This window comes from Cervus elaphus, chromosome 5 (genome assembly GCF_910594005.1).
Source record: "Cervus elaphus chromosome 5, mCerEla1.1, whole genome shotgun sequence".
In the NCBI taxonomy this organism is placed as follows: domain Eukaryota; kingdom Metazoa; phylum Chordata; class Mammalia; order Artiodactyla; family Cervidae; genus Cervus; species Cervus elaphus.
The window spans coordinates 391644-418900 of NC_057819.1; the positions used below are offsets into that span (position 1 = coordinate 391644).

At 69.3% G+C, this 27257-nt stretch overlaps 2 protein-coding genes across 7 annotated transcripts in view; one reads left to right on the forward strand and one right to left on the reverse strand.

Annotated features, from left to right (window-relative positions):
* The window catches only part of GNB1L (G protein subunit beta 1 like), a 32518-nt gene extending 28096 nt beyond the window's left edge, over positions 1-4422 (forward strand). For all 3 annotated transcript variants that reach the window (XM_043901029.1, XM_043901032.1, XM_043901030.1), the window contains exon 7: positions 970-4422. In XM_043901029.1, coding sequence (XP_043756964.1) covers positions 970-1221 — 252 coding nt within the window. In that variant the 3' untranslated portion in view covers positions 1222-4422. The remainder of the gene's footprint in view (positions 1-969) is intronic.
* Positions 4423-10071: 5649 nt separating this feature from the next.
* TBX1 (T-box transcription factor 1) lies at positions 10072-17698 on the reverse strand. Of its 4 annotated transcripts, none has more exons than XM_043901024.1 (9): positions 17511-17698; positions 16383-16493; positions 14931-15288; positions 13150-13251; positions 12337-12508; positions 11779-11934; positions 11137-11204; positions 10947-11047; positions 10072-10670 (listed from the first exon to the last, which is right to left on the reverse strand). In XM_043901024.1, the coding sequence occupies exons 1-9, from the start codon at positions 17551-17553 to the stop codon at positions 10207-10209; spliced, it is 1575 nt and encodes a 524-aa protein (XP_043756959.1). In that variant the 5' UTR covers positions 17554-17698; the 3' UTR covers positions 10072-10206. The 4 variants fall into 4 exon arrangements, with proteins under 4 accessions (XP_043756959.1, XP_043756962.1, XP_043756960.1 ...); XM_043901027.1 differs by lacking the exon at positions 17511-17698 and adding an exon at positions 16998-17305 and having other exon boundaries at positions 16383-16490; XM_043901025.1 differs by lacking the exon at positions 17511-17698 and adding an exon at positions 16998-17303.
* Between the last annotated feature and the right edge of the window lie 9559 nt (positions 17699-27257).

Genomic DNA, 27257 nt, shown 5'->3' on the forward strand with positions numbered 1-27257 from the left:
GCCCGCTCTGCCCCCTCTGGTGGGCTCTGGGCCACGGCCGCCCTCAGACAAGTGGTGTGCAGACCGCCCTGCCTCCCGCCTCAGGCGGGTCCATAGTCTTAAAGAGGCTGATTTACGCCAGCCAGGCGGCTCTCCCTCCAAGCCCGGGCTGGTCGGCCAGGCCTCCCCTCGCCCCCATTGCTGGCCGGGGCCTGCCGCCCTCCCCAATCCTGCCGGGGGTGCCCCGCCAAAGCGAGCAGTGGGATGCACGGGCCGGTGGGCGGGAGACACTGCTCACGCGTCCAGGGACCAGGGACAGGGCTCTGACCCCGTGACCAACCCCGGTGCTGGCGGGAAGGATGGCCCGTCTTCTCCAGCCCAGGCGGTCCCAGCTTCCAGGACGAGGAGGAAGATCCTTCTTGCCCTCTGGGTCCCTCCCAGGCAGCGATGCTGGCCTGCATGCACCCCACCCCGCAGGGACCCCCTCTCGGTCCCCACTGTTAACAGCCCCCCAAAGCAGGCCACGTGGGTTCCGGCGCGTCCACCGCTCTGATCCCAGGGCTTGAGCTCCCGGGAGAGGCAGGGGCAGGTCCTCCCCACTGACAGTCAGGGCGCAAGCCTGCTCTGCGCGCTTTGCCTGCCCCCACAGGGCCTTGCCTGTGGAGCAGAGGGGCAGCTGCTCTGGTGCTGGAGCACTCAGCCCTGAGCCTGGATTCCTGGGCAAGATGGGCAGAGGGCATGGGACCCGTGGGGTGCTTGTCACCGTGGGCGGGGAAGAGGAGGGACGTCCCGGATGGCGGGGGATCCTGGAGGCGGGGCTCCTGGGGGGTCCCCGGGGGTGGGGCATCCAGGGGGGCGGGGTGTCCTGGGATGGGGGGCATCCAGGGGGCGGAGTGTCCTGGGGGTGGGGCGTCCTGGGGCCGATGAGGGAAGAGCATCGGAAGAAAACCTACGGAGCCGCCTGACGTCTCCCTGCCCCTCTGATCACAGGTGCGCGGGACCCACGAGCTCACCAACCCCGGGATCGCCGACGTCAAGATCCGGCCAGACAGCAAGATCCTGGCCACCGCGGGCTGGGACCACCGTGTCCGCGTGTTTCAGTGGCGGACGATGCGGCCACTGGCCGTGCTGGCCTTCCACAGCGCCACCGTCCACTGCGTGGCCTTCGACACTGCGGGCCTGCTGGCCGCGGGCTCCGGGGACCAGCGCATCAGCGTCTGGTCGATCTACCCGCCCACGTGACTCAGCACGGAGGGGATGCAGGCACAGAGGCGTGGTCCTGGGCCCCCCGGGTCACTCAGGCCCCCTCCTTCCCGGGGCCAACTCCCCATCATGATGCAGAGCGTGTGGGCCCTGGTGGCTGCTGTTTGCGGCATAACCAGGCTGGATGCTGGGCGCCTGCCAGGCAAGAGGCCGTTCTGCGTGCCTGACAATAAACGTTTGCAGACCTGCAGCTTGGAGGCGTGAATTCTCCCAGGTGACCCCGCTTCCCTGGGGCGGCAGAGCCAGGGCCATCCTCAGAGCATCCCCCGGCAGGTGGCCGGCCACACAGCGGGGTGGGGGTGGGGGTTGTGGTCCCGGGCTCCAAGCCCCCGCAGACAGCCGGAGCTGAGAGCTGAGTGTGCCCCAGCGAGAGGATGCCAGTGGGGGGTGGGGAGGGGGCCAGGCCTGCAGCGGGGTTCCAGGAGGAGGGCTCAGCCCAGGAGTGAGGCTGATGGGCAGTTGGCTGCCGTAGGGTAGCCTTTGGGTGTGGGGCGCGGTGGCTGAGCTGGGAAGACGGGGACCCGGGGCAGCTTCTGACCCTCCTCGCCAGGCTGTGGGCTGGGAGGAAGAAGACCCTGGCGCTGGGGGTGGGGGCTGTGGGAGACCCCAGCGGAGTCCAGGCCACAGGCCCCTTGGTCCCACTGGCTTCTTTGTGAAGGACCCCCCGGGCACCTGGTCAGGGAGGAGTGCCCACTTTGTCTGTGGCCTCGGAGGCCTCCTTGAGGGGCGCCCGGGACCCCCACACTGCACTGCGCTTCACCCGGTGGGTCCCGGCGGTGGGCCTGTGGGGGCCGCACTCCAGGGCTGCCTGGCCCTCACTGCGCTTCACCTGGTGGGTCCGGGCGGTGGGCCTGTGGGGGCTGCGCTCCAGGGCGGCCTGGCCCTCACCAGCATCTGGGGCCCACGTGTGCATCCAGGTGGCGGGACGCCGTGCTGCGAGGGCAGGGGCCTGCCGGAGGGTCTGGCCTCCAGGTCCCGCGCAGGGCCAGGGGATGGCGAGCTTCGGCTGGTGGGGTGAGGCAGGGACACAGGTGTGGTTGACATGCCAGCACTGCGTGGGGCAGCAGCAGGAGGGCCCGAGGAGGTTGGGGGGCTTCATGTGAGACCGGTCCCCCGCCCCAGAGGAGGCAGCTCCTTGCAGCCCTGAGGGGCACCTGCGTCCTTGGAGAGCTCTGTGATTAGATACTGACGAGAGTAGTCACTGAACTTGCAGCCAGCATTGACACATTGGGGAATTCTGCTCTATCACAGGCATAAGCTGATTTATGAGCGGAGGTGGGGTGTGACGGCATGGGGAGTTATCACTGCACAACATCTAGATGATCAGTCTGGAGGGTGAACAACTGACATTGTTTTTATTTGGAAATTTCAAGCATAGATCAAAGTGAAGGGGAAAAGCACAGAGCCAGCACCCGGCTTCAGCGTGAGGCCTTGGCCTCCAGTTGTCAGGCCAGCTCTGGAGTTCATCCGGGGGGCCTGGGCGAGCTGAGGCCAAGGGCCTTCCCTGGGCCACGACCCTGGGCCTCGATGTGCCTCTCAGCTCAGCTCCTTGGGGAAGGATGGCAGGAGATGGTTCTGGGAGTGACTGAGCCCCCGAGCTGCACGGCCGGGCTCAGGGATGGGAGGGGGGCTGGGGGAACATGGGGCGGGGGGCGAGGGGCCCGGCCCAGGGCGGGGCTGGGGGACGCCACGGGGCTCCATGCGCCGTCCCCCAGCCCCGCTGCCCCGTTCCTCCCGGCGTCCAGCGCTGCCCCTTCCAGCCTGGGTGTGGACATGGTGCCCAGCCGTCCACGCCACCGTCCCCCCTCGTTTGGGCCGGGTCCCGTGGACAGAGGGACCCCGTGGGGCGTCCCTGTCCATCCGTTTGGCCCTCGTGGTGGACGTGCCCCCTGAGGCCCCCTCCCGCCCAGCTGGCTGTGTGCAGCCCTGAGCGCTGGGCCTGGGCCCCCCGAGCCCATCCTGGGCCTGCTTTCCCCACAGCATGGCTGACCCCGTCCTGGTGGACGTCGCTGTCTTCCCCGGCGCACGCAGTACTCGAGCACAGAAGCTCTCTGAGGACGCCGTGACGCTGGATGTGCCTGGAGGTGTCGCTCTGCCCGGCCCCCTCCCTGGGCCTGGCCCCGAGGGTCGAGGGTGGGAGCCCCACACACAGAGGGGAAGACGCTGGGTGGGCCAGGAGGGTGCGGAGTCAGCAGGACCCCCCGCTCCCAGGGTCAGGGTCAGGGGTCGGCACAGGCTCTGACTGTGGCACTTCAGCAACCTTCCTGGTGGTTTCGGGGACCTTTCTCAGGGTCCCCCCCGGGCCTGCCCCATAGGCCCCTTCTGCTCCAGAGCCACCGGGACAGGCCAGGCTCTGCTTTCAGAGGGGCCCTCTCCTGGGGGTCCTGAGCCCACACCCCACTGGAGCCCGCAGCTGGACGGCCTGCCTCATGGCAAGTCTGGGCCCCTGGGCACAGGGGGCTGGCGGGGGCTGGGTGGACCCGGCCTGGTGGGCACACAGCCAAGAGAGGGGCTCCCGTGGGAGGGACACGCGTCCATCCAGCTGCGTACCAGGCAGGCCACAGGGCTCAGAACGCCGGGCCGCGCTGTGAGCTGACCCCGACCCTGTGCCCCCAAGATTCCTGTGCCTGCAGGGGGCTGGCCTCCACCTGCCTAGGGTGACAACCGGCAGGCGTCTCCAGACACGAAACGACCCTGGGAAAAACTGTCGGTTTACAGACTCGTGAGGACTGACTTGGGCTTCCCAGGGGGCGCGGTGGTAAAGAACCTGCCGGCCGAAGCAGGAGACTCGGGTTTGATCCCTGGGTCGGGAAGCTCCCCTGGAGGAGGGCTTGGCAACCCACGGCTGTATTCTTGCCTGGAGAGTCCCATGGACGGAGGAGCCTGGCAGGCTGCAGTCCACGGGGTCGCAGAAGAATCAGACACGACTGAGTGTGCACACATGGATGAGGACTTACTTGATCGAGATGAATAGCATGGTTTTAATAGACTGTGAATAACCCAGGGGTTATAAATTGTTAAACATACATAAATACACTTAAAAGTTTCTGGCATCTTGGCTGTTTTTTGGTGCACGGCTCGGCGGCATCAGGGACCCACACGGGGACCTGCAGTGGTCAGCACACACATCTCCAGAGCTTTCCGTCTTCCCAAACTGACGCTCTGCCCCGTCCCCGTCCCCCGCCCCAGTCCCCACCATCTACTTCCTGTCTGTGACTCTGACGACCCCAGGGCCTCGTGCAGGTGGAGCCACGCAGGGCCTGTCCTGCATCTGGCGCTTCACCAGGCATCCGGTCCTCGGGGCTCATCTGTGTCGTGGCGCCAGCACGTCCTTCCTTTCCATCCCCCGTGTGGACAGACCGGGCCTCTGTCCGTCCACTGACGAGCTGTCTGTGGGGGCGGTGAGGCTCCCGCCACTCGAGGGCTGGACCACCCTGAGCCTGGGTGGATGCGCGTGGGCTCAGGGCCCGCTCCCAACTCTCCTGGGTCCACACCGGGCATGGGATTCCGTCCACCGGCTGTGCCTGCTGCCTGGCTCTGCGCCCGCCGGCACTAGCTGTCTTCCGGGGCTTTCTGCCGTTGACAGCCGCCCTCGTGGGTGCGAGCTGCTCCTTGCCGTGGTCTAATCCGGGGTCTACGTTCACCCTCAGTTATCTTCCAGGGGTGCACACGAGAGGATCTCTGTCTTCTGGGAACTCGCTCCCTGGGGGGCATACTTGCATGGCAGCTGCTGACCACTGGAGGGACCCAGGAGCAGAGAGCAAGCCCGGGCCAGCTTCCCGGGGCAAGTCCGCCCTGTGGGCACGGGGTCAGGTGTCCAGCCCACCCCGGACCGGGGCCCTTCCCAGCATCCACAGTACTGGGCGGCCGGGACGCCAGGGCCCCCGCCAGCAGCCCACCTCCAGAGCAGAGGACCAGCCACCGAGGCCTTGGATCCGGGAGAGCACCCCGCCCTGCCGCGTCGTGGGCACGGCTCCCAGCTCTCCCCAAGTGGGTGCTGATGGTGTCCTAGGCCCCCTCACTAACGGCACCCCCCAGCCGGCCCCCCGAAGGCACAGAGGGCCTGCTCATCCGGGCCACAGAGGGGAAACGTGCCGGGACCGCCAGCCCCCAGGTGCTGCTCGGGGAGGGGGCAGCTCTCCAGGAGCGCCTCTGGTCACACAGCCCAGGGGGCAGCAGCCCATGTGGGGCCCATGGCCTCCCCTCAGCCACCCCACAGAGACGGGGCTTCATCCTGAATGGCCGGAGGCTTCTCGCTGGCACAGGGGGCCATGGGGTGGTGGGGGGGTGGGGACCACAGTGGGTGGGGGTGGGGGGCTACGGGGGGTGGGTGGTGGATGGTGGGTAGGTGAGTACCATAGGGGTGCATGGGAGGTGCGTGGGGGTGGGCGGGGCCCCGAGGTGGATGGTGGGGCCCGCTCAGCAGGCAGCCTGGAGGCCTGTGGCCCCTGCGGCCATGTCCCCCGCTTGCTGAGAGGCCCTCGAGCAGGAGCGCAGCTGGCAGCCCAGGGCCCCGCAGGCTCTCCGGAGGAACGGCCGCCTGAGAGCCCCCAGATCCGGCCAGCTGCCTCTCAAGGAAGCTGCCTGATTTCCTTCTCATGTTAAGAAGATCCACTTGCTGTTATCAGGAGGGAGGCCGCTTGCACACACGCAGCAGCTCCCATTTGTGCTGCAGCCTCACGGCTGGACCCCGAGCCCCCAGCGCCGCTTCAGAGCTGGGAGGTGGCCTCCAGGTGCCTGGGGAACCTCACCCAGGCCAGTCAAGAGCACACGGCCTGCAGGGCTCCTGCAGTCAGGAGCCGGCGGCCAGGCGGCCTGTGGGCACAGGGCGTCCCAGGGCGCTGAGGAACATGGGAGGGCCCAGTGGACCAGACATCCCCGCCGTGGACCGCCTGCCTGCCTGCGGTACACAGCCTGCTCGGGGAAGGCCCGTGTGCATCCCTGGACCACAGGGAGACAAACCGCTGGCCCTGCCCTGCACAAGGCCCCCATCGGCCTGGCCGCCACCACCACCCTTACTGGGTGATGAGCTCATGGACATACTGGGGAAGAACCTCAGAAATGCATCTGGGATAAAGCCTGCATTCAGAGGCAGGAGGAAAGGGAGAGGGGCTGAGGCCAGGATGACAAGGAGGAACTGGGAGGGTTAGCGTCCTGGAGGGGCCAGTGCTGGGGGGTGTCTTCCAGGAGAGAGGGCACCCCCAGAGCTGCAGGGGCCCGGCCCACCACACACAAGCACGTGGCTGAGAAAACGAGGCTCCAGGTGCCGCTGCTGAGGTGGGCTGAGGCCCTGGACATGGGCGACGGTGCCTCAGGACTGCTGGTGCCCAGGGCCGCACCACAGGAGCGCCGGTCTGTCCACGGGCCCAGCTGGTGGGGCTGGGAGGAGGGGTTGGGCGTGTGCTCCCCGCGATCAAGAGCTGATGGAGAAGGGATGTCAACATTACCCTTTATAATTAAGAAGACCGTTTAATCGCTGCTATTAAGACCTAAGCTCCCCCAAAGTGGGCTGCTTTCATCAGAACCCCTTTGGTTCTGCCGATTCCCACACGCAGACCTGGCAGCAGTTGAGTGGAGGCTCCGAGAGTCCCCATCTGGTTTAAGAACGACAACAAGCAGGAAAGGGAATTGCATCAAAGGCACAATCGGTGTTTTTCTAAATACAGAGCATGTGTGAGGTAGACCAGCACACACCGCATCTGCCCTCCAAGAGCGGGGCCACGTCACACCCCCCCACACCCCCACGCCCGGCCTGCTCCCAGCTGGGAGGTCGCTTTCGGGGCCAGGTTTGGTTGGAGGTTCTGAACCGGGACTCGCAGAACCTCACGGGAGGTTGAGGTGGAGCCCCACCCCGGTCATACATCAGGGAAACCGAGGCCCCAGCTGCAGGCCCAGGTGCCCCCGCACCCAGCCCAGCTGGGCCACACTCCTGCCTCCCTGGGATCACCACTTTGGTCTGCGAAGCAGCTCTGGGCCCACTCCCCCTGCGGCCTGCATGCTGTTTTCATCTGCAGCAGACCTGCCTCACACTCCCCCACAACGTGGCCCACGCACTCTGAGGGCCTCTTCGGCCCCAGGGATAGGCCTGCGGACCCCAACAGATCTCCATCGTCCAGAGGCTACACCACCGAGGCCTCCCTGGGAGGCCGCGTGACCATCCCCCGACCCAGACCACGGCTGCCAGAGGGATGTCCCCTGAGGGCCCTCACTACAGCCAGGACCTCACTATGGAGGGGGTCCACCTCACGTCCTCACGCGGCGGGGTCAGGTCTGTGGGGTCTCGAGGCTCCTACAGTGGGCCTCTGGGGACCCGGCTGAACAGGCACCGGGCGAGTCACCAGAACCACAACCGCTGGGTCAGGGCAGGCGGCTCCTGAACGCCCCAGGAGGCGGCAGGACCAGGGAGCCCTCCACCCCAGGACGTGGGACGTGGTCCCCCACACCCCGGGCTGCTTGGGATCCGGGGGCTCCTCCCTCCACTCCTGCCTTTACCTCCTTCACGCGGTGGGTGTCAAGGTTCTTCGAAGAGCTTCGTGACCGAAGGGTCTGGAGCCCCTGGACCAGGTCTCTGAGGTCCCTCCTGGCCCTGGAGACAGACATGGGGCCGGAACAGGGTCTCTGGGCCAGCGGGGATACAGGGAGGATGCTCAGGGTGTTCGACAGCTGGGAGGGAGCCCCCGAGGAGGATCCCAGCCCCCCCAGAGAAGGGTCGGAGTGGGAAGCAGGGGCCGGGGGGGCGGGGAACGGCCTGTCCCAGGGAGGTGCCTGCACCTGGGGACAAGTGACCGAGAGGCCCAAGTGCCCTTCAGAGGCCCGGTGACCTGAGCCAGGCCTCCCCCCGACCCCAGGATGAGAGGCAGGGTGACTGTGGCATGGGGGGCACAGCACAGCCCAGCACCCACCCAAGAACAAGCGAGGGCCCCTCACATGACTCTGGACATGGGTCTGCAGTGGCCGGCGGGAGCCCCAGCTCGCAGCCGGCCTGTGACAAGGTCTCAGCCAGGTCAACTCAGCCGTGGAGGCAGCGGGAGAAAACACATCTCTGGGGGTGGGGGCTGTGCCCCAGGTCAGGCAAGCATCTGCAGAGCCCAGCCACAGGTGCCTGGCTCTTGAATGCAGCTGGTGGGAGTTCAGCGTCCACCTTTATTCCGTCCTTCTCATTGGCACTGGCCCGCCCCGCAGTGGGCACAGCAACCCTCGCTCTAGTCTGGGGAGGGGGCGGTCTTGGGAGGCGCCACTCAACTGCCAACGCCGGTCACCAGGGAACACGTGCCCTCACTTCAGCGCTGAACAAACCCAAAATGGAGATTTCTGCACCCGTGGCTCTCCCTGGTCTGGACGGAGCGTGGGAGGCTGGAGTGCCACGTGGAGACCGACTGGGCAGAGCAAACCACGGCGTGTCTCTCCGCCCAGGACGAGGAGGGCTGGCTGCATTTGCGGCCCCAAGCGAGGAAGCCAGGGCCACAACCGGCTCACTCAGAGGCAGACCTGGGGTTGGGGGCAGACTGCCCACTAGGGCAGAGCCGCTGGAGCGGCATCCAGGGCTGCATTCCCGAAGCTCTGTCCACTGAGCCTGCTGGCCACTCAGGCAGATGCTGCAGGGGTCTTCACGCCCGGCGCCAGGTACCCCACGAGGATCTGGGGGCCCTGGTTCCCCTGCTCGCTCCTCAGCAGCCGTGGTCACCACGTCCCGTCCTAGACCGGACTCACAAGAATGGCTCCTGCCATCTGATCGCTGAGCTCCACTTACCACCTCCAGGGCAGACACCTCCGGAAAGAAAGGGCCGACCCAGGGCAGACATCAGGAACGCCCGGCCGTGCCCTGGGACTGGTGGCCCAGGCCGCCGCTGCCAGGTGGCCTCCAGGCCCACAGACGCAGCGGGTCAGGCCCGGAAGGGGGACGGGGCCTCGGCCACTCGCACTTCCCGTCCCTCTCGCATCCAGGCCGGCAGCCTTGACGCTGACGGTTCTTCCTGCCTGGACTCAGGAAGGGACCGCATCAAAGGTCCGGTGTGGCGCTGATGGGGAGAGGTCCCACGCCACCTGGCCTGGGAAAAACGCTTCCCAGGCAGGTTTCAGGATGACTCATGACCACTGTCATTGTGGCCTCGCTCAGGCCACCCCATGGGGACCCTGGCAGCAAAGAAAGTCAATAAACAGGGGAAAGCACAGGCCTGGGCGGGGGCCAGCGGGGAAGCGCTCTGAGAGCAGAGTCAGGGTTTCTTCCCTTCTCAGCCTCCAGGGGACAGAGTCCTGCTCCACCAGGACTGTTATCCCAGCTTCCATGGAAAAACAGGACAGGCACCGGTCCTGAAAACGGGCCAGGGGCGGGCCCGGGTTCTAGGCAGAGGGGCAGCTGCCAAGGCAGGAATGTCAGCAGCGAGGCCGGATGAACACCTGGGACCAGGAGCTCAGGCCTCGGGGGACCGCGAGGTGGAAGCGGGGGGCGGGGCGCGCGGGCGGGAGGGCCGGGGGCGGGGCCGCGGGCGGGCCCCGGGAGGCGGGGCTGGCAGCGCGAGGCAGGGACCCCGGCCCTGCGGCCCGCCTGGCCAGGGAGCCCGCGAGCCCCCGAGTCCGGCTCTCCCCAGACACCCTTAGCGATGTAACCCGACGCAAAGAAAGGGACACTCAGGCAGCTTCCAAAAGAGGCGAAACCGTTTATCAAGGCGGCGCCGGCGCGGTATCTACACTTTTATCTACAAATATCTACAAGTATCTACACCACACCGCCTGCAGACGGGGGTTCTCGGGTCGTCCACGCTGCAGCGGCCAGCCGGGCCGGGGCCGTCGCGGCCTCGCCGGGAACAATAAATACCACTTGCTTCCCGCGCGCACCGCGCACTTCGGCGCTGGCAGCGCGCCCCGGGGGCCCCGGGGCCGGGGAGCGGGGTCCTCGGGCCGCCCTGGGGCTGGCGGGGGGCGGCCCGGCGGCCGCGTGGCCTGGGCCCCGGGCGGGCGCGCGCACTATCTGGGGCAGTAGTCGTAGGAGCCCGGCGGCGCAGCCCCGGCCGACGAGTACATGCTGGCGGCGGCGGCAGCGGCGGCGGCGGCGGCGGCGGCCGCGGCGGGGCTCACGGCCGGGTGGTGGTGCGCGTGCGCGTGCGGGTGCGCGTGGAAGCCGTGGCCGCGCAGGCCGGGCAGCGGGTAGGGCGCCGGCCGGCTCTTGGCCCCGAGGTAGTGGTCGTAGGCAGCGGCCGGGTACTTGTAGGGGTGGTGGTGCAGCGGCTCCGACGAGCCGGGCGCCTCCAGGCGCAGCTCGGGGTGCGGGGGGCTGGGCCGGCCTCCGGGCGCACCGGACAGCGGGACCCCGGGCCCGGGCAGCGCGGGGCTGAGCACCCGCGCCAACAGCTGCGGCGGGTGCGCCGGGTCCCCAAGCCCCGCCGGGCCGCTCGCTTCGCGCTCGAATTCTCGCCGGGCCTCGGCCGTGTCTGCGGGGAGGGCCGACGGCTGAGCCGCGGAGAAGCCGGCGAGAGCGCGCCGGCCCCCGCCCGGCGCCCGTACCCAGCTCCGGGCCCTCCCCAGGGGCCCGCGCCCGCCAGCGGGCGGGGCGGGGCGGGCGGGCGCAGCCGTCGGGCCGGCGGGCGAGTGCGCGCTTGCCCGGCCGCCGCGGTCGTTGTGCAACCGCCGCGAAAGCCGCGAGCGCCCCTGCGGCGCGGGCGAGGCCGGGCGCGGCCGCCCGCCCGGATCCCACGACCCCGGCCTACCTTTCTCCGCGCCGTTGGGCTGCGTGGGGGAGGCCACGGGGTTGCGCGAGCGGGCGAACGCGCTCATGAGCGGCAGCGCGCCGGGCCGGTGGTTCCGGGGCCTGCGGAAAGGAAGCCGGCGGGGGTCAGGGGCGCCAGTGGGGCGCCCGCGGGGCGCCCGCGTGCTCGCGCTCTCCTGGGGGACACTCACCAGTCCTCGGGGTCGCAGTCTCGGAAGCCTTTGGCGAAGGGGTTACTGGCGATCTTGAGCTGCGTGATCTGCGGGAAGCGGGCACTGGGCTCGCCCTGGGGGCCGCGGGACTTACCCATAGGGGAGGGAGCCGTAGGAGCCCGCCACTCTCCCCTCTGCTCCTCCCCCACTCCCGTTCTCCACTAGAAACGGCTGGAACACACCCGCTCCCTCCCGCGCAGGGGGCTGCACCCCTCAGGGCTGGGGAGCCCTCCTTCTGGCTGAGGATCTCCTCTTTTGCACCCGCAAGTGCCCCTCAGGCTGGGCTAGGAATGCAGTTATATCCACCCCCCCACCCGCTGAGGTCTGGAGTGGAGGGCACCCCAGGAATCTGGGTAGACCCGCATCAGGCCCCCGGTGGGAGCTTCCGGAATGGTTTGGAAAACAAACTTTCAGGCCACAGTGACAGTTGCTGCTTGAGGGGTCAACCTGATAGGAGGCTGGTCCGGCCAGGGACACTGAGGGGAGGGGGATGGTCTGAGGCCCTGGGGGGCCTGAGGCCGCGGGGAAGGGGGGGCGGGGGGCAGTGCTCCATACTGGTTGGGTTTCCCCAGGCAGCCACCCCTTCCCAGGGGTGCTGAGCAGGCTGCCCCAGGGCCTCACCCGGTGGTTCTGGTAGGCAGTGACCGCGGTGAAGCGAGTCTCCTCAAACACGAAGGTTTTGAAGTTCTCCTCGGCGTACTTCTCGCTGTCTTTGCGCGGGTCCACGTACACCACGTGGAAGCGTGGCTGGTATCTGTGCATGGAGTTGAGGATGATCTGGAATAGAGGTGATGAGGTCCGAGCTCAGCTCGGAGACCAGCAGCGCCCAGACAGGCGTGCACTTCCCGCCGACAACCCGGCACAACCCTCCGCTCACCCAGGCGGCCGGCCTCTCCGGAGCCGCCAGACTCCAAAGGCTGCTGCCCCCACCCTACCCCACGGCCCCCCATCCTTCCCAGGGAAATCGCCTCCAGCAAAAGCCCAGCAGCGTGGTGAAGGGACCAGCAAGGCCCTCTCTCCCAGGCCCAGGCCCCTGACCCGAGGGCTGGCTCTCCCTGGCCCGTCGGTCATCCACACTGCCGTGGCGCGGGTCTCCGGGACTCCCTCGGCCTGCCGGCGGTCAGCAGGGACCCCCTCGGCCTGCCGGGGGACGGGGTGGTAGCCTGGGGGGCCGCTCACATGGCCGTTGTCGTCCAGCAGGTTGTTGGTCAGCTTGAGCTTGTCGAAGGAGACAATCTGCTTCATCCACTGGGCCCCCTTGGCCGGCGAGTCGGGGTGGTAGTGGACGCGGCCCGGCGTGGCGGGGTCTGCCTTCCCAGCCACCAGCCAGGACGAGCTGTGGAAGGCATACCTGGGCCGCGGGGGGACGGGGCCACGACACAGCGGGTGAGGGCCTTGCCCGGGGAGCCTGAGGTGCCCGAGGCTCCCACGGGCAGACGGCAGATGGGGGGTTGCCCAGGGAGCCGCGAGGAAACGGAACCCCGTTCTGACACAGGCAGCAGGAAGCGCCAGCAGGGAGGCAGCCGGTCCTGGCGCCACAATTCGCGGCACGCGGGTCCCGCCAGCCTGCAGCCTCCCGAGTCACCGGCCAGCGCGGCGGGGGGGCGCCTGGATCTGGCCCGCCAGCGCCTAGGGCGCAGGGCGGACCGGGCTCTCTTTATTAATTGCTGTTAATTGTCCGGGCGGCCAGGCCCGCCCAGCGTAATCTCTCCCGGCCACCCCACCTTTCCTGCCGGCTCCGGGGCCAGCGTCCCGGGGGAGGGGGAAGGGACGGGCTCACCTTGCAGGAGAGGGGAACGCGGACAAGGCTGGTGGGGGGCCCCCAGCACCTGTGAGCCCCCCCAGAGCCAGTCCCCAGAACTGCTGGGGGTGGACGGGGCCTGTGGGGCTGGGGGCTGGTGGGACTGGAGAGTTGGCCACCGGTCGCGACCGACCTTTCTGGGCCGCCCGCCTCCGCCCGCCTCCGCCCGCCGGGCCGGGCCGGGCTCTCACCGGTAGCGCTTGTCGTCCACGGGCACGAAGTCCATGAGGAGCATGTAGTCAGCCATGGGGTCCATGCCGAACAGCTTCACTTGGAAGGTGGGGAACATGCGCCTGGGGGCGGCAAGATCCCGTCAGCTCGGGAGGGGAGGGCAGGCCGCCCGCTTTCAGCGGCCCAGGAAGCGGCCTCCTCTCCGCCGGCAAGCCGGGGCCCTGGTCGTATCTCCTCTCACCCGGCTGCCTGACCGACCTCACTAGGCCCCTGCCCCGCCAAGGGCGAGTGGACGGCAGGACAGCCCCTTGCCCCCCCCACCCCGGTTAGAAACCCAGAAACGGCTAACTCAGCGTGTCAGGCGGGCCTGCAGGCCCTGACCTCGGCCTCTGGTTTCTTACTGCACCTCCACCCACGTAGACCCAGCCTCGCTGACTGCGGATCCGGCCATCCCGGGCCGGGTCAGCCCAGTGGGCCGCAGCAACGCAGTCCCGGGTCCTGGGCCCTCAGCAGGACCGCCCCCGACCGCCTGATCTAAGCCATCGCTTTAAGCTCCCGGCTCGAACAAAGTGAAAGCGAGGCAGACCGACCGAGGGATTCCAGGAGTCCCGGGCGGCCTTGCAGCTGAGTCTACGGCTGCTTCCCCAGTTCCCCCCGGGAGGCCAAACTGGGGAGTCCACAGACCTGGCCCTAAGGCTTCTCGCCAGGTCCTGGGGTTCTCCCCACCTTCCTTGAGGACACACGCAAGTTCCCCAGGCACAGCTACTCCAGGCCGACTTGGCCTGTGTCCTTGGGGTCCCCTGACCGTCCCCTCCCCTGAGCTCCAACTCGTCCTGCACGCAATCCCAGCTCAGGGCGATGGCCGCAGGCTGGTCTAGTCCCGGGTGCTGGCTGCCGGCTGCGGGCTGGGACAGCGTGCCGCCCGGCCCCGGCCCGCCTGTCCCGCCGCTGCCTTTTACAGGCACCTCCTCTCGGGTGGTGGGCTGACGCCAGCCCTCCTGAACAAGCCACCCCTACCCCCTGCCCCTGCAGGCCAGAGGGGGCTGCAGAATGCTGGCTGGGCCAGGCAGAAGGCTGAGCGCCCAGGGCCGGCTGGAGAGCTGGAGAAGGCCCCGGGCTCCCTGGGGAAGACGCCGCGACAGGGCAGGAGGAGCCCGGCGCGGGCTCTGCAAACAGGCCCTGAGCCCTCCCGGGCCGTGCAGATGCAGAGCCGGTGTCTCCTGTGTACATTAGACACAGACGGGCACCCGCCTTTGTCTGCCGGTCACATCGGCTGCATCGCAAAACTTGTTCCCCTTCTCTCCAGGCCCTTCAAACAAACACAGCCCAACAGAAGGCGGCAGCCCCAGCGGCAGAGCCAGGCCCCACGGTCAGCAGAGACGTAGGCCTGAGAAAATGGGGTGGCAGCCTCCCCACAACACAGCCCGCCCAGGAGGGTCTTCACTGTCCCAGAGCGGTTCTGACCCACTGCCCCGTTGCCGGGCAGCGCCTCCATCTAGCCCGGCTGGACTGAATTGAGGAACCAGAGACGGGAGTTTCCTCTGAAAAGTTGGGATCCACTGGGATCCGCTGGTTGGCGAGGCCCCGAGGAAGTAAGCCAGCCCCTGCCTCAGGCCGCGGGTGTCCCGGGGTGGCGGGTGGACCCCCAGAGGCCTGCTCCTCCCCCGCCCCTCTGCCGGCTCCCCAGGCAGCTGTCGCCGGAGCCGGGACCCGGTAGCAGAGAAAACGGCCGTACCCCCCGCCCCGCTCGCGGACCCCTCCAGGCTGGGGCGGCCCGGGGCCGAGGAGGGGGCGCCCTGACCTGCCGGCCTTGGTGACGATCATCTCGGTGCCCAGCTGGTTGAACTCGTCCCACAGCGCCTTCATCTCCAGCTGCACGCTCACGCTGGCCACCTTCGCATTCTTCTTCACCGGCGCCTTGGCGGCGGCCACGCAGCTGACCCCGGGGCCCTCGGGCTCGGCGGCGCTGCTGGCGGCCCCGGCGGCCGGCGCGAACGGGTAGGCGTGCGGCGGGCCCGGGGCGCCCGGCGCGGCGGCGGAGCACGGCTCGTAGCGCGGCGGCGGGGGCTCGCGCGCGCCGTAAGCGTTGCCGCCGGGCGACGCGGCGCCCGGGAAGCCCCCCGCCGCTCCCAGGCCGCTCAGGCTGCTGGCCGTGAAGGCTGCAACGTCGCAGAAGTGCGAGAGCTGCGTGAGCCACGGGCTGGACACGGCGGAGATCATGGCCCGCGGGCCGCGCGCCCCGCCGAGGTGAGCGCTGCCCCGCGCCCCGGGCCGAGTGGCGGGCGCGCGCCGCCCAGCGCCGCCGCCCGCGGAGCCGCCCCGCCCCGCCCCGCCCCGCGCCCCCGCCCCCCGCCGAGACAATGGCCTCCCGGCCCCCTCCCCGCCCCCCGCCCCTCCCGGCCCCCGACCGCCCGGACCGGCTCCCCGGGCGGCGGGCGAGCGCGCGAGCGCCGGAGCGCCCGCCGGCTGCCCTCCCGCGCGGCGCTGCCCGCCCGGGCTCCTGCAATTTGTTATTCCCTTACCTTTGTTCCCGTCGCTTTCGTCTCCCCTCCGCATCCTCCGGCCTCCCTGCACTGTCTCTCTCGCGTCTCTATCTCTGTTTTACTTTCTGCCTCTTCCTCTCTTTTCTGCTGCTCCCTCTGCGCTGTCTTTCCTTTCAGTCTGCCTGTACCCCTCCTCTCTGTGCGTCTATTATTCGTGGCTTTTAACTTTTTTTTTTAAGACCGAACTGTTTCCCTTGACTTTCTTCTTTTCTTAAGACTCAACTTTCTTAACTTCTCCGCGCACTCCTCTTTGGTTCTGGCCCTCTTCATCTCCTTTCCGTCTTTCCCCTTTCGGGTGTTCTGTTTTCCTCTTCTTTTTCTCCAGCTCTTTTCCTCCCGCTGTCCCCTCCTGCTCTCTCTCTCCTCCGAGTCCCCCGGCTCTCTGGGGCTCCCCTGCTGTCCCCCCACCTCTCCAAGCTCTCTGACTCCCTCTGGTCTCTCTCTCCTGTCCCCCTCCGACCTCCCACGCCCTCTTCTGCTCTGGGCTCAGCTGCACGGGTCTCTGCAGCGGGATCCCCAGGCGAAGGGGGCACAGGATTCGGGCAGGATGCCGCCCTTCCTCTGCGCCCCAGAGTCCAGGCTGGAAGCTGGGCACTCACCCCGCCAGTGCTGCCTTTCCCGTCCTCCCCCAATCCCGCCAGCCCTCTTTGCTTGGGCCCCAGGGGCCGGGATCTGGCAGGCGTCTGCCCAGACACAGCGGGGAGACTTACCTTCCATGTCCCTGGTGACGGTGCTGAAGTGCATGCCGGCCGGGGATCCCAGCGGCTTCGCAGGCTCGGAGGACCCGAGGGCCGGAGGCGCGGTGCGCTCTGCGGCCTCTGCTGCAACCAGAGAGGCGATGCTGAACGCGCTGGCCCGGGGAGACAGCGGGCCCCGCGCGTCCATAGGCACCCGGCGGCCTGGCCGGCGCCGCCTCTGACTGCGTGCACCCGGCCCCACGGAGGCCAGCCCAGCCCACGGCCCGGGGGCGGGAGCCTGCGGTGCCACTCACCGCCGCAGCCCCATGCCCAGGGGACATGGCGTCACGGCCCCCCACCCTGGGCTGAGGGGGCCCTGGCGGGTGGAGCGCCCCGGGGGGTGGTGCGGGCCCTCCTGTGTTTCAAGCTCCCCAGCCCTCCGCCTCAGCTCCCAGGGGCCTCCGTGGCCAGCGCCCCCGGACCTTCCGCAGCTCCCCGAGGCCTGACCTCCCTCTGTACAGTGAAGCCACCGGCTTCCACCGCCCTGAGGGGAAGCGAGAGCAGGCGCCCCCAGCCCCAGACCCCGGCCGCGGGGCTCCGGCCGGGCCCTGCCCTGGGCTCCTCCCGCCTCCCCAGCTGCCCCTGCACCTGGGCGCGGAGAGGGCCGTCCAGGCTCCGGCAGCGGCCACGGGCGGACGGCCCCAGGGCCGCAGGGTCGTCCTTTCCTCGGCGCCCAGGGACGGGACCCGGCCCCGCGAGCGGCTCCCGGGCCCCTGTGGGCGGCTCACGGTCGCGCCCGGGGACCCTGAGCAGAGGGACACCGCCCAGGCCGCCCAGCCCGGGAACCCAAGCGTCACGCGCACCCGCGCGCCGCCCGCCCCTGGCCGGGACGCTTATACATCCGGAGGGTGGGCAGTGCCCGCTCCTCCGACCTCCCCGAGCACCGGCCGGGCGCAGGGAGGGCCGGGGGCGGAGCCTGGACTGGCCAAGGGAGCCGAGGACACGTCGGAGGAATTCAGGCCGCGGCCGGGTCCGGTTGCTCGCTGCCCCTCGCCCGCCCCACGGCCAGCCTGCCCTCCTGGAAGGCCCAGCTGCCCACTTGGGCCTGCAGGCCGAGGCTTCCCGGATGCTAAGCCTGAAGCGGCCGGCCCTTCCCCGCACCTCCTGCCTCTGGGGCCGCCTCTGCCCAGTTGGGGGCATCCATGGCCGCCCAGCCCAGACGCCCCCCTTGCAGGGCGCCAGGCCTCCGAGACCCAGGACTTGCTTGGGCCCTGGGCTCTGGCCCTCAGGCCTGTCTCCAAGGCCTGTGCTGCTTCGCCTGGCTGGAGCGAGAGGCAGCAGCCTCTCTGGGGGTTGTTGGACCCCCAAGCTGGAGAGTGTGCTGGCCGAGAACCCGGGGGGCCTGGAGCCGCTCCGGCAGGAAGCATGAGGTTCCCAGGCCTGAGGTCCAGGACTGGCGCGGCCTGGAGCGGAGGCGGTGAGCACGTGGGCCCTGCTGTGTGATGGGGTGGGCGACCGTGACCTCGTGAGTGCTGAGCCCCGCCCCTCCCCTGGACTGGCTCTGCGGCCCCCATGGACCAAGCTGGGAAGGCGCGTGGTTGCCAGGGGTTGCCCTCCCCAAGGGGTGGCCGTGGCCATGATCTATGCAGCCTGGAAGCAGGTCCAGGGAGTCCTATGATGCGGGAGCAGCTAGGCTTGAGCTTCCCGCCCACCCCACCCCCGCCGGCCCCCCCCACAGCAGGGCCAGCCCGGGGCTGCCAGGAGCCCAGGTCAAAGGACCCACGGGCAGGGGAAGCTGCTGCTGGAGGCGAGCATGTCAGCACCCAGAGGGGCGCACGGGGCGTCCCCAGGGGCACTGTAGCAGGTGGGTGGGTGGGCTGTGCGGCGGTCCTGGTGCGTGCGGGTGCCCGTGGTTGTATCCCGTGCACCCGAGGAGCCTTCCCGTATACCTGGGCGAACACCCGAAGGCCATGGGCAGGTGCTGAGTCCGAGGGAGACACTGGCCTTGGGAAAGGAGCAGAAGTGAAAGTGAAAACCCCGGGGCCTCTGGAGTTGCGGGGTCAGCCTCCCGGGCTCTGTCCTGAGGGCCCTGTCCCTCCGAGGAGTTCGAGGTGGGGGACAGGAGAGGGGTCCTCTCGGCCCTTCTTAACCCCTTGGTGCCTGAGCCGGGACATGGGCGGCCAGGCCGGATGGGGAAAGCGCAGAAGGGAGTGGGCCAGTTCTGGTTGAGAGCAGGACGGATGAGGTCAGGGCGCTCCTCCTGCAACTCACAACTCTGCTTCCCCCGCTGCTGCTGCCCACTCCAGCCACAGCAGGCCCCGAATGCAACGGCAATGCCAGGCCCCAGCTGGAACCCAGTTGCAGGGGCCAGAGATGCTAAAGATAGTGCAACACTCTGGTCACCTGATGGGAAAGGCCGGCTCATCAGAAAAGACCCTGATGTTGGGAAAGACTGAAGGCAGGAGAAGAAAGGGGCGACAGAGGATGAGATGGTTGGATGGCATCACTGACTCAATGGACGTGAGTTTGGGTAAACTCCGGGAGCTGGTGATGGACAGGGAGGCCTGGCGTGCAGCAGTCCATGGGGTCGCAAGGAGTCGGACGTGACTGAGTGGCTGAAGAACAAAGGGGACCGGACCCCTCGGCATTGCCGCCTCCTGTGCCCCTGAGGGTGCGCTCGCCCGTCCCTCCCGCCCCCCCCCACGCCACTCTTCGCGCACCCCAGTGCCCTCACTGCCCAGCGGGGGCACGTGCCCTGCCACACCGCATCCACTCTCCCGCACCTCGACCTGCGTGGTTCCTTTCTGCCTCACTCCCCCTGCCGGCCGCAGGTGGGAGTCGGGTGGGCGCCACCGGGGCGAGGGCTGATCAGGTTCTGCCCAATTAGGGCATGACGCCCCCTCCACCCGGGACGCGGGCTGAAGACAGGACCCGCATTCCCCGCGCCCGTCAGCAGGATGGAACCAGGATGAAACTACGTTACAGGCCCTAGAAACGAGGCTCGCGTGGACCTTCCGCCTGAGGTGGGGGCCAGAGGGCAGCCGAGGGCAGAGGTGGCCGGTGGGAGGGAGCGGGCAGCCACCCCCTGCTTCTCGGGGCTGCTTTGGGGTGAGCCCCAGCTGCACTCACCCTTGCCCCCAGCATCCGTAGCCCTGTTTCAGAGGTTCACTTCCCAGCTCTCGGGGGGGGGGGGCAGCCTGGGTGTCTGGGCGGCACCCAGCTCCTCCCCAGAGCGCACTTCGGTCCCCAGGACCGCAACACCGGCTCACTCCCGTCCACGCGTCACTCCCGCCACCGTGCAGGCACATCCATGGCGTCTGCCCGGCGCTCTGCGCTCCCAGCCCTGGAAGGATCGGCGGGCCCTTGGGTGTCACTGTGCTCGAGTGCTCCTGGAGACACGGTGGGCTCCACCTGTACTCCCCGCCTGGGTCTCCGGCCGCCGCAGGGGCCAGAGCGCAGAGCGGGGCAGCGGCTGCCACAGCATTCCGGAGGAGCGCGGCAGGCTTTCTTCACCCGGCTCGTTCGTTTCAGGACTGGTTTGCCAGGAACGTTCTCCATGCCCGCAGTTCCCCTGGCCCCGAAGGAAGGCCTGCAGTCACTCCCCCGCAGAGGGCAGCGCGGGGTTTCAGGGGAGGCCGGAGGGGGACCGACCTTCGCTGGAGCCGGGGTGGCTCCCTCCTCCTCCGTCTCGCTCTCCCGCGGGTGCCTGCTTAGGACCTTGGCCCCTGGGCACGTCCCACCTGCCTTCCTCCAGCCAAGGTGCTAGGGCTGCGATGCCAATAAAGGAGGCTCTCTGGGTGGCCCTCGTGGGCACGAACGGGCAGTAACCCAGAGCCCCGGAGGCAGGTAGGAGGCCCCCTCTTCCCCTAGCGTGGCCGAGGCTGGAGGAGCGGGAGAGGACTCTGGGCTCTATAGAGAAGCGGGTGCAGTCTGAGCCGGGCTTCCACGTACCCAGCCTCGGGGCAGTCGGCCCAGTGGGGAGCGGGGTGCAGACCTTCAGGCCCCAGGGCGGGGCTTCGGCTGGGAGGAGAGGCTATCGGCCAAGCTACACCATTCACCCCGGGTGAGGGCGGCTTCCCTCCCCCGCACCCACCCTCCCCCCACACCCGTCCCCTCCCCCACATCCCGTCCCCTCCCCCACACCTCCCCTCCCCCACACCTGTCCCCTCTCCCACCCCGCCCCCGCCCCCACTGACCTGGGCTCTTGTGACACCACCTTCGTTTGGAGGAAGCGCGCTCCCCCGCCAGCCTGGAGGCTCCTTGCACTGGGACCAGGGGTGGCTCTGTTGCCCCTAACTGCCCCCAGGCCTTTCCCGCAGGGTGCCCCCAGCTGAAGCACGTGTCCCTGCCAGCCCCCTGGGTGGGGCGCTCTAGGCCTGAGGCCAGGCTTGTGCCCCAGGCGCACACTGGGGTTCCCGCGCAGGGCCCGAGCATCCGAGCATCCGGGGAGGTGCTGGCGAAGGCTGGCGCAGCAGCGGCCTGGTGTGTGCTCCTCGCTGGCTTGCAGGTGTCTGGGTGGGGTGAGCTGAGCCGCGTCTGGGGGGCTGCCCCCACCCCTTCTGCGGCATCCCCTGGAGCTCTTCTTGGCCTCTGGGGGGCAGGTGACTGCAGCGTGAACACAGGGCAGTGAGTGGGGGACGCAGACGGGGGCGGGGGGACGGACAAGGCAGCCGGGAAAGCCTCACAGCGCTGTGACCCCAGCCCCTCGGAGCCGGGAGGGTCCCTGGGTCGGCGCAGCTGGGCGCACCCCCGCCCCCTCCCTGAGGCTGCTCCTTCCAGGCCCAGGAGGACAGAACCCAGGAGACAGTGAGCAGGGGCTGGACCGGACAGAGGGGGCTGCGGCCAGACCCGGGTGACAGTGGCCCCGCCCCCCCGCAGGCTGGAAGTCCACCCCCGAGAACAAGCAAACAGAGGACCACAGCCGGGCCTCTCCGGTTTCTGGGCCTGTTGACTTAGCTGCCCACTTGGTGGGAGGACCCAGCCGCCTGGAGAGCCGGCTGTCCATCTGTCTGTCCATCTACTGCCACACCGGCCCCTCCACCGCAGGCGCCGTCAGGCAGAGACGGGACTCAGAGGCCCCGGGGACCTAGATTGAGGCCCCAAGGCTTCCGCCTCCGTGGTCAGGGCGGGGAGGGACAGGCCCCGCTGGGGTCTCGGCTGAGGGCGACGGCGGGGAGCTGGACGCCTGAGACCGTCTCCTCAGGCCCCTCTGGTGGGCAGGGGACCCTGACTGCGTGCACACACCGGTGAGTGCACGGCCGCCACACACATAACACACCCACAGATGCGCGTGCACATCATACACAGACCAACACGGGCCAGGGTGCACACGCAGGAGCACGTGTGTACAGGTGCGTCCCCCATGGGCCCCCGTGGGAAATCGTCACCGTCCGGGGCGCTCAGCTCAGTGAGTTGGGGGCCTCAGCCTCGGCTGGCTCGGATGAGGTCCGTGTGGAGCCCTGGGCACCCCACAGGGAAGGAAGGTCCGAATGTTTCAGCCTGCTCATGCGGGATGATTTCCTGAAGGTGACGCCCTCAGACCATGCCCTTCTTGAGGGCAGGTCCGATGGCCGGTACGATACCCCGGACACAGGCGGGGCGGTCACTCTGCGGGGGCCTTCCCAGGCAGGCCCCAGGAGGCCAGCCTCCCAGCTCAAGCCGCAGCCCTGAGTGGGGCTCGGTGGGCAGATGGGCTCAGGAAGCAAGGCTTGGGGACAGGGCTGGAGGTGATGGACAGTGACCGCCGGGCTGGGCCCAGCACCTCTGAAACTTAGAGCACTTAGACTGACTAAATATATCAGACTGGGAATTTTCATGAGATACTTGATCCAGTTATTAATTTAAATTCAAGCTGTTCTCACTGCAACAGCCCTGGGCAGGAGTCTGGCCTGAGTTGGTGAAGGGTCGGCTCCAAGCTCGAATGCCCCTGTGTCCTGTCCGCTCCTGGCGACATTTCGCCCAGAAGCTCGCCTGGGCCTGGAGGCCTGGTGTCCAAGCGCTGTGCCCGCTGCCCTGGGGAAGGCGTCCTCGCGCAACCCTCGGCCCGGTGCATGGGAGCTAATGGCAGCAGGCAGGCCAACTGGGCCGCCCGGGGACACCGTGCGGGTGGCGGGGACGCTGCTGTCCCGGCAGAGTCGTGTGAAGGGAGAGGGGCCTGGCGGGCAAGGCTCCAGGGCCTGGACCCATGGGTAGCCGCGCCTGGGGAGGCAGCGGGGACAGTGTTTTGAAGGGGACGGGCCTCTTGAGCTGGCTGAGCTGGGGTGGACGGTGTGGCCCCAGCACCATGCGGGAATAGGCACGAGCCCCACCCTGCAGCCGCTGCCCTCCCCAAGCCTCCAGGTCTCTGCCCGACAGGCGAACAGAGCTTCGCGCCCACATGCGGGCTGAGCAAGCTCCCCTGGCTCCCAAGCGGTGCTGCTCTGCCCAGGGCCCTGCCACTGCCCAGCCAGCCCCCCGGGACCGTGGGGAGGGCGGCCACTGTGTCTGTGGGCCTGGGGACCACGCAGGGGTTTGAGGAGGGGCCGCCTGGCTCTACCCCCAAGGCCCACTCAAGTCTCCTCCGCCCGGCTTCCACGCCCGGCCCAGGCGTCCACACCAGCCCTGGTCTCCCGCGTCTGCGGGCCCCGCCCTACCCCGTCGCCCCCAGACAAATCCTTTTCCTCCTCCACGGCTCTGCAAAATCAGCTTGGAATTTCTCAAAAGCAAACAGCTCAGAGCTGCGGTTTTAGGAGCGGAGATTCCTCCTGTCTTGTCTGAGGAGGCATCGGGCAGGCTGGACGGGGCCCATGGCCGAGCCCCTGGGACCCCGCGAGGACGGCCCGAGGCTGCAGGCTGCGCGGGGGCAGAGAGGACCCTGGATGTGGACACAGCCCACCGCGGGTGAGCACAGGGGGTGGGGCTCGCGATGTCCGCAGGCAGGGATGCGTGGGAACGTGGGGGTGGGGGCCCCCGGAGAGCACCTCGAGGGGCCCACGGGCTGGGCGAGGGGGGAGGGGGCTCTCGCCAGGTGGTCTTAATCTCCTCAGTGAAATAGGAGTCGGGGTGGGCGGGGGCGGCGGGCGCCTGAGGGGCAGGAGACAGCTGCGGGGAGGGGGCAGCCTGGGGCCCTGCACACGGGCCCACTCCCACAGCCGCGGGCGGCCGCTCCCCCCTCAGCCCACGGGGCTGAGAGGCTCTGGGCTGCCCCCAGGGCCAGCCCTTCCTGCGGTCACCCCCGCAGCCCCCTACTCGGGCCACCCGGCCTCACCATGGCCGCCGGGCCCTGAGGGGGGTCCTCGTCGGTGCAGGGCGCTGGCCCGGCCTGCCAGATGGGCACACTGAAGCCGAGGGCCCAGGCAGGGCCGGTGGACGCCCCCTCCAGCGAAGCGGGCGCTTGGCACCAGCTGTGCAAGACACACAGACAGAGGGAGCTTCCACCAGCCCCTCCCGCCGGGGTGCCTGCCAGAACCCAGTGCACCGGCTGCCCGCACTGGGTGGGGTGTCAGCGGGCGCCGGGCTGTCTCAGGCCCGGCTGGGATCGGCCGGGCCCCGGGGCCAGCGGGAGCCTCCGAGGTGCCGCCTGGGGAGACCGAGGCAGCCCCGGCCGAGCCCGCGTGGCACGCGGGCATCCGCGGCCCTGGCCTGCCGTCTCCGGAGCGCCTGCCGGCAGGGTCCCTGCCCTGCATCCCCCATGCCCGGCTCTGTGACCCCGGGCCCTGCTCTCCTGGAACCCCGGGCTCGGGGCCGTCCCCTCACATGGCCGCGGACGTGGCTGCCCCAAGCGCCTCACCCTCCCTGCGCACACGGGACAGGACGCTATTAGTCACGCTCACCTCACCGTGGAGGGCATCTCAGATTCTTTCCCAACCTTTGCCGCCGGCAACGGAAGGAGGGGGTGTCCTGCAGAGGCTGTCCTGGGTGGGTGGGCACCCTGGCACAGCAGAGGGAGGTGGAGAGGCTGCTCCCGGTAGAGACACGTCTCGTTGGCCGGGGAGGGGATGGGGTCTGGGGGTTTCTCTCCCGACTCCAGCTTTTGGCCTCTGGCTTCGCGGACTCAGCCTGTTCTCTGCGAGAGGCCTGCCCCGCGATGTGTGGCCCTAACACTGTGGCCTCCTCAACCTGCCTCCCTCGTCTGCAGGCCCAGGCCCGGGCGGAGGGGAGTGACCACGGTGTAGACGGCGGGTGAGGGCAGCCCCAGGCTGCAGTGGGGACAGACTGTCCCAGCTCGGCCTGCAGGGCCCTCAGGGTCATTGTGAGAAGCGATGGGTGACTGTGGGGCACGGGGCCGCGGCAGTCACCCCGAGGGGGTCGCCGGGGTCTGGACCCTGCCGTCTTGGTACAGCGTGTCACCTCCTCCTGTCCACATATGCGGTCTCTTCTCAAGTGGCCCCGGTGTCCCTGGCTCTGATCCTGCTGCACGTCTCCAGAGAGGTGCCTAGGCCCTTGCAGACCAGCCCGTCCCACCTGCCCACTCCCTGCAGGTCGGCCTACGGCCTGAACCCAGGCCCAGAGCGGCTGCGGTAGCCAGTATGGACGTCCAGCATCAGGCCTCTTGGATTTCTAAGCAGGGGACCCCCCTCCTGGGGGCAGCTGACACCTGAGCCTCTGCCCAGTGGCGAGGGCAGGGGTGAGTGGCACGCGGCCGCCGTGGGGGCTGCAGAGAAGCGCAGCACCCCTTGTCCAGTACCGGGGGGAGACTGAGGCTCAGAGTGGGTGAGGCCCCGCCCGCGACGGCCCCCGCTGCCCACCGCCCGCCCAGGCAGAACAGCCATTTCCTCCGGCTCACGCCCCAGGGAGCAACACGGAGCTGCAAAACAAACAGGCCGCTGCTCCCGCCGCCGCGGCCGCTGACGGATGGCCGGAGGGGCTGGCTGTGCTGACGGACGGCCGCCCGTCATGTGTGGCCCGGGGCGGGGGCCCGCGAGGCCGCGGACACAGACGCACCCTTGCGAACTGGGGGCTGGCCTCACCCCACCCTGAGACCCTCCAGGGACGGCCGACCTGACAACCGAGCCCCAGGCTGGTCAGCGCCCAGCCGCGGTCCCCCAACGTGCGCCTGGCACGAGGCAAGGTGTCCTCTCGCAGGTCCTCACTGCCGCTCCGGGGTGCCCAGCTGTCTCTGGAAGCGCCAGGGCCCCCTCCCAGCCATCTGCACTCAGGCTGGGCCGGGCCGGGCCTCCCGAGGCCGTGGTCAGCCCCTGTGTGTGCCGGAGGGCAGCCACGGGTCCCAGCGCCCGCTTGGAGAGCCCGCTCAGGGCAGGTGCAGTGTGCACGCTGACGGGGGGCCGGCGGGGGCCCTGGTCTCAGGGTGAGACCAGGCCGGGTCCAGGTGCTGCCTGCAAGGCCCCGGGGCATCTGCCCGCATCGGTCCAGCTCCAGCCTCCCTGGCAGTCCCTGCGTCTGTGTCTGGGCGGGAGGGTCACCTCGTCTTACAGACGGGGGAACCAAGGCTCGGGGGTTCCAGCAGGAGGGACCACAGGCCAGGGCGGGCCGGGGCGGGTCCCCCTGGGCACAGCTGATGCTGACCATTCTCTCTGATGGCGACCCCACAGGCAGGGCCTCGCAGAGACCATGGTGGACACACCTCCTGGGCAGCCCAGGGCCCTTCCGGCACTGACCGCCGACCACCTGCAGGGCCCGAGGGATGCCCAGACACCCGGCCTGAAGCCTGCCTCAACCCAGGCCACCCAGCTGATGACCGGCCAGAGAGGAAGGGGCAGCTGGGGCCGGGCCTCTGACCCCTGGGAGCTCGTCTGGCCGAGAGGAAGTTTATGAGACCCCCTGTTTCCTGAACCTCAGGGTGGGCCAGGCTGGGGCCGCCCACTTCCCTCCAGAGCCCCCAGCCTTGCCCTCGATGCCTCCAAGCCAGCCTGAAGCCCCTGCACCTCTAGCTGCATTGCTTCCTGGGGCGGAGGGGGGCAGGGTGGCCTGGCGACTTGCCCTGATCTGGGGTCAGCAGGGGCAGGAAACCCCTTCGGACGGGGCATGGGGGGTCCCAGGCAAAGAGAGAGAAAGGGCTGGGCCAAGGTGGGGGGCCTGCCCTCCCCCCAGAGGTGAGGCCGCCCACGGGGCAGGGTCGTGACCTTTTCCTTCATACCCTTGGACCCAGGCAGGCCCACTGGCTCAGGGCCAGCCCTGTGTGTGCCAGGTGGGCCAACCTCTGCTGTGTCCAGGGAGATGGTCTGAAGCAGCAGGCAGCCTCCAGGGAAGGGCCAGGGACTGCTGAGGTCAGAGCCACCCCGGGAGGCAGGCTGTGTGGCAGCAGGGCTGGGGCGCTCAGGCCTGTGGGCCGGGGAGTCTGGCCCGACCCTGCTGGGCCCGGGGCAGGAAATGGGGCCCTGGGCTCCAGTGTGGATGGGGTGGGCTCTGCAGGGCCGTTTCCTCCCCGGGAACATCCTGCCGGGCAGGCGGCAGGAGGGAAGACGTCTCAGTCCAGGCGGCAGGAAGGGCCCAGGGCTGGGCATCCCCTCGGACAGGGTCCTAGGGGACCCCGGGAGGGAACGGCCTCGTGGACAGCCGAGCCCTGGAGCTGGGAGGCGGGCCGGGCCTCCCCCAGCCAGAGCGCCCGCGGGCAGCGGCCGGCCGCTCGCCACTTGGAGCAGCAGCAGAGCCACCGGTGGAGCCTGGGCAGGCAGCCCAGCCCGCTGCCCCGCTCCAGACCCCAGGAGGGGGTCGGCAGCCCGCTGTCCACTGCCCCCCATCCACAGCCTAAATATAACCTGGGCAGCCGCCTGCCCGGGAATAGAGACCTCCGTCAGCCCCCAGCAGGTGCTGGTGGGGAGAAGGTCAGCGTGACAGGCGGGGTGCCCGGTGGGCGGGCCGCCAGACGCGGGTCATGTGAGTGTCCGGTGGTGAAGCTGCGGTGGGGGCGGTGTGTCCTCCCGGGACAGCTGGGTTCCCGGCCTGTGCTGCCCAGGGCTGGCCAGCCGC